This window comes from Arachis ipaensis, chromosome B03 (genome assembly GCF_000816755.2).
Source record: "Arachis ipaensis cultivar K30076 chromosome B03, Araip1.1, whole genome shotgun sequence".
Classification (NCBI taxonomy): Eukaryota; Viridiplantae; Streptophyta; class Magnoliopsida; order Fabales; family Fabaceae; genus Arachis; species Arachis ipaensis.
Genome location: NC_029787.2, coordinates 11,860,111 through 11,868,658, shown reverse-complemented (window position 1 = coordinate 11,868,658; position 8,548 = coordinate 11,860,111). Strand labels below are relative to the sequence as shown.

At 31.2% G+C, this 8,548-nt stretch overlaps 2 protein-coding genes across 2 annotated transcripts; both read left to right on the top strand.

The window, feature by feature from the left end:
* Positions 1 to 2,678, top strand: LOC107629507. The gene is made up of 5 exons (XM_021118157.1): positions 1 to 312; positions 476 to 526; positions 898 to 1,031; positions 1,761 to 1,861; positions 2,221 to 2,678. The coding sequence occupies exons 1-5, from the start codon at positions 13 to 15 to the stop codon at positions 2,394 to 2,396; spliced, it is 762 nt and encodes a 253-aa protein (XP_020973816.1). The 5' UTR covers positions 1 to 12; the 3' UTR covers positions 2,397 to 2,678.
* Positions 3,284 to 4,725, top strand: LOC107629508. Its single transcript, XM_016332317.2, has 2 exons — positions 3,284 to 3,548; positions 4,392 to 4,725. The coding sequence occupies exons 1-2, from the start codon at positions 3,418 to 3,420 to the stop codon at positions 4,513 to 4,515; spliced, it is 255 nt and encodes an 84-aa protein (XP_016187803.1). The 5' UTR covers positions 3,284 to 3,417; the 3' UTR covers positions 4,516 to 4,725.

The window sequence follows — 8,548 nt, the reverse complement described above, 5'->3', positions numbered from 1 at the left end:
ATTTGAATCACCATGTCCATAAACTCTCTCATCTTAACCACACACCAAAGATTCAATCTTTGCCTCAAAATCAGACAACCCACTTTTTCCACTTCGCGCCATATCCTTCTCATCTCAACCAAATTCAGGTCACCGCACTTCTTTGCATGTTCTTCATCAAATAATGGATCCGAACCCATTGTTATTCAGAATGATACCTTTCAATTTCACACCCAAGTGGGTACCCCCAAAGTTCCCTCCTTTTCTTCTCCAGTTCCCAAGTTCAGTTTGAGTGACCAAGCTTTCTTTCTCCTCGCATTCATTGCCTGCACGGTATAGCCCCTTTTTGTTTTCACCTGATAACAAGCTAACCTAACCCTTTGGATTCACTTTTGAAGTTTTAATTTTTTGTTTTTCCATTCTAGATTTGAGTTCAGTTTTGTTTGTTGATCCTAATTGATGTTTTGATTCTTTTCTGTTTTTTTGGTTTCTGCAGACCTCTGTGGCATTCACTAGCCTTGTTTTTGCTGCTGTTCCCACTCTAGTTGTAAGTTTTATATGACAATGCTTACATATAATTATCTAAACTTTTCAAGTTGTTATGAATATTGAATACAACTAGTCACAAATATAAGAATCTAGGTAGCAATATTTGATACTGATGCTTCCTTTTAATTCTGTAAAGCTTAATGATGTAGTGAAGGTTTAAATTTTTTTTTTTAATATTTGTTTAGGGTTCAATACTTTGATCTTTTATTTGGTTCTGTATGAATTTGGCTTAACAATGGTGTAAATGGTTGTAACATTTGTTATTCAGCTTTAGACATATCATTATGTCATCAACTATTTGGATAATTGTTTAAGCTAAACAAACTCTCCAAATATATTGCATATAAACTCTTCCATATGTTTCACCAGGCAATGAGAAATGCTGCTATATCCCTTTCGAAGCTAGCAGATACTGCTAGAGAGGAACTCCCGAGTACCATGGCTGCTGTTAGGCTTTCGGGGATGGAAATTAGTGATCTGACACTAGAACTAAGTGATCTAAGGTGACACTGAATACATTGCCTCTGAATCACTTCTTTTAGAACTGAGATAGATATTCTGTGTGGTTTTACTGATTTTGTACATGTTCTAAGAAACTTTATGCAACCCATTCTTACATCATCGATAACATAATATAGTTCATATATTTTACCTGAAGTGGTTGTCGCTTACTTTCATCCTAGTTTCCTATTTGGCATTATTCACAGGACTTGAATGTGGTTTTCTTTGGTAATCCATTGACCCCAGTGCTTCATATTTTAGCCATGAAAGACTTGTGAATTGTAATGAAATAGGCCTAAGATGAAAGCTTCTAGACCTGTTATAAATATTGGTCCTTAACCGGTTTCCTTGTAGTAGCTCCAGATGGTGGATATCTGTACTTAATTTTGAGGATTTGAATTCTTGAGGAGGACTTTTTGTTACCTGATTCCGTTTATTTCTTCCTTTTTCTCATTTTCTATTTTTTTACATGCAACACTTAAAGCTGATGAGTTCTTTATAGTTCTTGTGGTTGGCTTCCCCACTGAAGTTGAACACTTGAACTGTCTGGAGTGCGATCCTTGTACTGAATTTTGTATACTTAATTGTTGGCTTTTAAATGAAAACTTCAAACATTTACTAGCTGCTAGTTTGAAAAGCAGAAGCCCCCATTTATATAAATTCTTTCAAAGCCATAACTTAAAATAATGTTGCATATGTGGATCTAAAACCATTTGGTGTTTGGAAATTAGCCAGGAAATAACAGACGGAATAAACAAGTCAACTCAAGCTTTGCAAGCCGCAGAAGCCGGAATTCGGAACATTGGTTCAATGGCACAACAGCAAACCATGTGTATGTATTATGCCGATAATCCTTTATATTTCTTTTATGGTTAGTTTTGACTACCACATTTAGCAGCTCTCTTACTTATCTACACAAACTTGAACATAGGAATAAGAGAAAACTGGAAATGGAAAAGAAAACTCAGAAATATTTGTGTGTTCATATTTCAAAGGACAAATGATACTTTTTTTGTCATCGAATAAGATACAAGTCTAAATTGTTCCTCCTATGGATGAGTAAAACTCTATATCATCTTGTGCCCTCTTTCTGCTAGGAACATGTTAAGAATTCCACAATCTCAAATTATGCAATAACATTCAATCTCATTCATAAATACCAACTAGATTCTATGGTTTGGTGTGATGCAGCAATGATTCAAGAAAGGGCAAGCTTGCCCATAATATCTTTGCAACCTGCTGTTGCTGGAGCTGCAAGGAAGACGTCGAGAGCCGTCGGGCGAGCCACAAAGAGCCTGATCAAAATCATATCAGGAAAGGGAGAAGTCACAGCTGAATATGATGAAGATGACATAACTTACATGTGAAACTGAAGAAACCTCTCCATGGCCATGCCATGAGTTCCAATTCAACGTTGTGAATATTCCATTTTCTCAATTCCTTCCACTCCCAAATACAGTAGTGTAGGTATAGGAGCACATATACTGTAAAACCAAATGAAACTGAAATACAAGTTTAGATAAGTTGATAGGACTTGCTTTATTTGTGTAGCTTGATGCTATTCAGAATTGTTGCTACATAAAAGTTCTCGCACTTACAAATTACAATGGTGCTGCATTACAAAGAAAATTGTCAAAATTTAACTTCAATATTATTATTTAGGAAAATATTAAGAGTTAATACTTTAGTTAAAAAAATTAGAAATTAGTTAGTATTAGTTTAAATGCAAGACAAATATAAGATAAAAATATTATTGTTTTTCAATTTATATTATATACACATAATAATAATAAACTTATTTTGGTTTGACTTTGTAAGCATGATTATTGTAGTTATTGATATTTTAAAATTAGCCTTTTAATTTTTGGAATTGCAATTTCACTTATTATTTTAGTTCTCTACACCCCTTCACACGTTACGTATTACAATATGGCACTTCCATGAAACAAGTAATACAATCAAATCAACTTCACAGAAAGATAATTGTATATGAATTTTTATTAAAAAATAAATATTTTATTTTGCATATTTAAAACTTGACTTCCATAACATTTTATAAAAATGTAGAAACTAATAACATAAAAAATTGGTGAAAATTCAGGTAAGTTGACTTTACGTAAAATTGATATCCGAGAGCCGTTAGATAAAAATTTAATTAAATCAGTCAAATCATCTAACAGTTTTTAACTATTAACCTCACATGAAGTGGATTTTCACTTAAAAAATTTTCCAATATTAGAATAATTAAACGTTTTATATCATAAAAAATCAATCTTTTTAGACATAAGGCAACATGAAATGAAGGAGTAAAGTGGGGATGCATACTAGTTGCCTAAAAGCGAAGTGAAGATATTAATTATTAGGGTTTGAATCCGAGAAAGAGAGAGAATGGAGAAGAAGGAATCATGGAAGATATGCAAGAGATGCAAGGAAACTTATGATCCATCTTCCAACACCACTTCTTCTTGCCGCTTCCACCCTTCTTTCTTCGTCTGTCGCCGTCACGACGACCAGAAAAGGTACCCCCCTTTTTCCTTCCATTTTCATAGCTCTAATTCTTTAAGGTGTTTCAGTAGTTTCCCATTATTGCCTCAAATTTCCCCTAACTACCTTCAATTCTTAGTTATTTGCAAAACACACTTCTTCTGCTTACTGTACTTGCTAGACTTTCATATGCTATATAGCCAATCACCATTTTTCTGTATTGTTTAGTAGTCGAGACAAGACATTTGTACAACATTTTTATATGTGGTGTGTCTTTGTCTTTGTATTTGTGTTTTGTCCCAATTATGGAGCATGGCATTCATGACAATGTTTCTATGTGAGTGATTTAGTTCATGTTAAGGCCTTAAAGCATAAGAGCCAATTATATGCATGGAAAGCTATAGACCTATAGGAGTAGTAGATTATAGATAGGGCTGTTCAAGAATACCCGAGTTGTTGGGTAATCCGATGACCCAAGTCCCAAACCAATCCAACCCATTCAGGCAAGATTGGTTCGGTCCGAGCAAACTCGGTTCGGACTTCGGATTTGGATGTGTATCCATGTATTACATGGTTTTTGTTGTTCCTTGGTTTCAAGAGTGGATACACACCCTGCTGCTTGTTTTTTCTATTTCTAGGAATATGATTGTGTCAAGCCATGCAATGATATTTTACATTTGGGATCATTGCTCTTTCAAGTTTAGGTAAATGTTGACCTGACTTGATCTTAGGGTTATCTAAGCTTCACCTTATCAGGCTAATTAACTTGAAAGTTCTTTTGTTCATTTAGCTGAAATTTGGGTTCATATGATGCATGCTATGTAAAATGTATTCCCTTGTTGTGTCAATTAGTTTGTTGTTTCTTACTTATGATGAAGGTACTATGAATTGGGACCCAATGATCCACCATATGCTGCCAAATTCTATGACTGCTGTGGGGCTGAGGACCCTGAGGCTTCTGGCTGCACCACCAACTTTCATGTCTCTTATGATGATGATTGATATGTTTATTTGCTAATCTCTCTTTCACATCCCGTTACTCACTCCCACAATTCGTGGTATATGATATGACTTCCAAACTCACCTCTGTTACTCTTGCACAATCTGAATGTCTGATCAAAATGTTTTGTTTATTCCTCTAGTCATTATTCCGAATTTGTGTGTACAGGGACATAACTATTAAGGAATACTTTTCTATCCGCATAAGCTTTTGGAAAAAGTAGTTTCATAGCATGGTATCATAGTTTTTATGAACAAAAAGTCTAGAGTTCGATTCTCGTTTACCTCGAATGAAAGAATTTCAGCATTCTCAAAAGAGATTCTTATTTGAGGGGACGCGTTAGAAATATAATCATTTATATATATTTTTTTATTCATTTAAATTTTTGGGATAAATAATATCGTTAGAACATATATTCACACGTCATCTAATGGTAGATTAAATTTGAGTAGGTAGAGTTTTCCACACTTAATATATTCCCATAATGTTTCTCATAGGATTATGATCATAGATCATATGATTAAAGAAATATTTTCCCAAAAATAAATTAGTATACAAAATTAGTACTTGTTTTACTTTCTCCATATATTGAAATTTTAAATAGCATCAATGTGATTCTTTTATGTATGTTATAAACACACTCCAGTAGAAACAAGATTAGCATTTCAAATTTAATATTAATATCTGTATTCATAAGATCGTTTCTTTGAGAATTCATGCATCTATCATTTACGTTTAAGTTCTAATTATTTTACAATACAAAATTTGTGTATAGTTTGTATTTGTTTAAAAAGCTAACGACCTGAGTAACATTTACATACATATACAAGTCAGTCATCAGCAAGATTTTCTTGATTAATTAAAAAAAAAAAAACTTGAAGTGTTACTTAAATCAGAATGTTTGGTTCAAATTTACTCAATCTCAAATGAATAGCCGAATATCAATGTTTTTATATTAAAGTAGTTTCACAGTCAAATTGGAAAGAAAAAATGTCATTGTTACACCTTAGCTGTTATGGTCCCACATTTAACATGAAAATTTGATCGGCTAAGTTTATCCAAAACAACATTGAAAAAATAAATAATAGAAGAAAATCAAGAAGTGAAAGAATGTACAAAAATCCAAGTAGGTGTTTGATTGATATAAGCAAAAGGAATATAACAAGAAGGTTTGACATGTGGAATGGATGTGGTAAAATCTTTTGGCAGCTTGTTAATGAAGAAACTGCTGCAAAAGAAAAAAGAAATTAAAAAAAGGAGGGAATATTAATTTAGGATTGTTGAAAAGAGTTTCAAGAAGATAAGAGAGGCTCATCAAAATCTGAAACAAAATAATGCAACACAACATGCTTCCCATCTCAGAATTATGTTTATTGTTTACTTGTGCACCATCTGTCCTTTCCTCAAATCTGAATCTGAAAATCTCACTATTTTCAGCTCTTTTTAATTTTAATTTTAATTTTGATCCCATGTGCATGCCAGTTGTATAAAACTACCTTGCTTGCACAACCATATATTTGTGCATATAAATGACGTGTTACTAGATTTACTATCCTAATTTATAACATTAATGTAAGGTCTTGTAATTTTCACACTTATGTCTAGGTATCTTTTTTATGATAATAAATTGCATATGCTTTTTATTGGTCTTATTTTTTATGAGGTCAAGTTGGTAGCAGGGAAGAGATGATGAGAAGTTACTACATAATGCAAATAAGCATTATTGGTTTTTGGGGCATCACATGTGTGTGGTCATGTGCATGGTTTTGTAAACAATGACTTCTAACCTAACCTAATATCGATTATCCATTTTGACATTAGTACTATTTGCATTACTAAATCATGTGTTGTTTTAGAAAACATATAAATCTGAACAACTCAGGTTGTTGAGCTTATTATTGCCATGAGAAATAATTAATGATAGAAAATGGGGAACTGTTTTTATATAGTGTTTTTTTAGGTGTCTTGTTTTTATATAGGTTTGTTACTAGATCCTGCCATTTTATCATATTTAATTTTCAATGGAACCAAATAAAAGTTTAGCCTAACCTAAATATTAATGATTTTTAATATCTAAAAAAGTAAGTAACAATATTAAAAAAATCTAAAAAGATATTATTACTAATATTTTTTAATTAAATAAAAATTTTCAAATCCCATAAAGTCGATTTTTTTTCTTCTTGTAAGCATCCTTCTTGATTCATTTGTTATTAATTCTCTCTGTTTCAACTATTACAACTAAGAGATCTTTTTCAGCGATGAATATTGTGAAGAATAACTCATAAATAAAATGAAAGGTTAATTTTTTGCTAATTGTCTTTTAATTATATTGAAAAGAAAATTGCTGAAAAATTTGATACAGATTCTATTATCGATAAATTTTATGATACGAAAAATCTACCACTTCGTTAATAAAAAGTACATACATATTTTTTGTACTTTAAAATATATTCTCTATCGAATTATTTTTGTAATACATTTTACATTATATAATTTTTTGTATAATTTTTTAATATTATATGTTATTGGTCCCTCCAGAATAATATTTCTAAATCCGTCCTGGTGAGACCGTTTTTTATTATTTATAAATATGACATTAACCTCTCATAACTCATATGTTTCTAACTACCTACTTAGAGGATGTTATCAGTATAATGATCCATAAAATGATTATATCTAGAAAGAGTATGTTTATTAGACTGTAATTTGTTTGTGCAATTGTGGCAAGACATTGAACGAACTAAACTATGCTTATTAAGAGCAGCTTCACAAATTTATATATGTTTTTGAATTGGATTGTTACTTGAGACAAACTCACTCGCTTAATTTGTTCATGTCTAGAAAATAGAAACCAATTACCAACATTTTCAGCAAATATTGAAATACATATGTCATCTTTTCCTGATTAGAGAATATTAATTAGGTTATGAAATAACCTTTTTTGGTTCCCACAGTATTTTCCAACCCGACAGGTCAAGGACTAATCCGTCGTGGGTCGAAATTTTATTTAAGAGTCTACTGTTGGCCAATTGATTGCTGCATGTACAAAGCAGAATTCAAACCACCGACACTTGCTTAAGTGGATGATTGAGCTAACCATTCGACCAATCTAAGTTAGTTTGATTATGAAATAAGTCAAATAACTAATATTGGCTCTTCTGTAATTCTACTTTAATTAGATATATTTTTTTTTAAAAAAAAAAAGCAAAAGAACTCAACTTGTGACAATAAACTTTTGTGTCACATGGAAATTGTGATTATGTATTAATACATACATACATGTACATGCATGTGCACGTTCAACAAATAAATAAGATCAAATTGAAGGGCTTGATATTTCTGTTCCCAACTATTTCTTGCTTGTACCTAAAAACTCATTCTTACAATTTGAAGTTAAAAGTCTACACATCCTCTCCTATATATATATATATACTCATAAATGAGTATATTTAATTTTAGGGTCTGTATTTTGTTTTATGACTATTTTAGGGTCCCTATACTCATTGTCAAATTGATACAAATTAACTTTGAGTCAAAAGTCAACGACATATCAGATTATAGATTATATAGTATAGTAATAATTCGAACGTAATAGGAAAAATGCATAATTACTGTCATTAATAATATAGCAACTAGCAAGTACATGTTAATATGTTTGTACTTGATACATCTCATTTAAATAAAATAAAATAAAATTCCCGTAAAAAATATATATGAAAATGTCAATCGTGTCTAAACGGATCGACACTTGTAGTAAAGGATAATAATTAATTTCAAGTTTTCAACACATATACTTGATTATATCAAATTAAAGTAAGACATTATTTACTTAACTTGATGATAAAATTAACTTCAACTCCAACACATTGATTTTGACTTCAAGACCGTTTTATAGTCATCAAATGCTTTTGACTTTGAGATAACTTAGAAAAGAATAATGAATGATACTAATTAAAATTAAACGGTTAAAACACACATTCAAATTTATAACAAAGGTTAACACTCACAATCAAAATATATTATATATTTGTTATG

Bases quoted from the DNA above. Each gene is read 5' to 3' on its own strand.
- LOC107629507 (XM_021118157.1), top strand. From the start codon at position 13: ATGTCCATAAACTCTCTCATCTTAACCACACACCAAAGATTCAATCTT. The intron at 527-897 runs GTAAGTTTTATA...ATGTTTCACCAG, and splicing joins CTGCTGTTCCCACTCTAGTT to GCAATGAGAAATGCTGCTAT. The intron at 1,032-1,760 runs GTGACACTGAAT...TTTGGAAATTAG, and splicing joins CTAGAACTAAGTGATCTAAG to CCAGGAAATAACAGACGGAA.
- LOC107629508 (XM_016332317.2), top strand. From the start codon at position 3,418: ATGGAGAAGAAGGAATCATGGAAGATATGCAAGAGATGCAAGGAAACT. The intron at 3,549-4,391 runs GTACCCCCCTTT...CTTATGATGAAG, and splicing joins CGTCACGACGACCAGAAAAG to GTACTATGAATTGGGACCCA.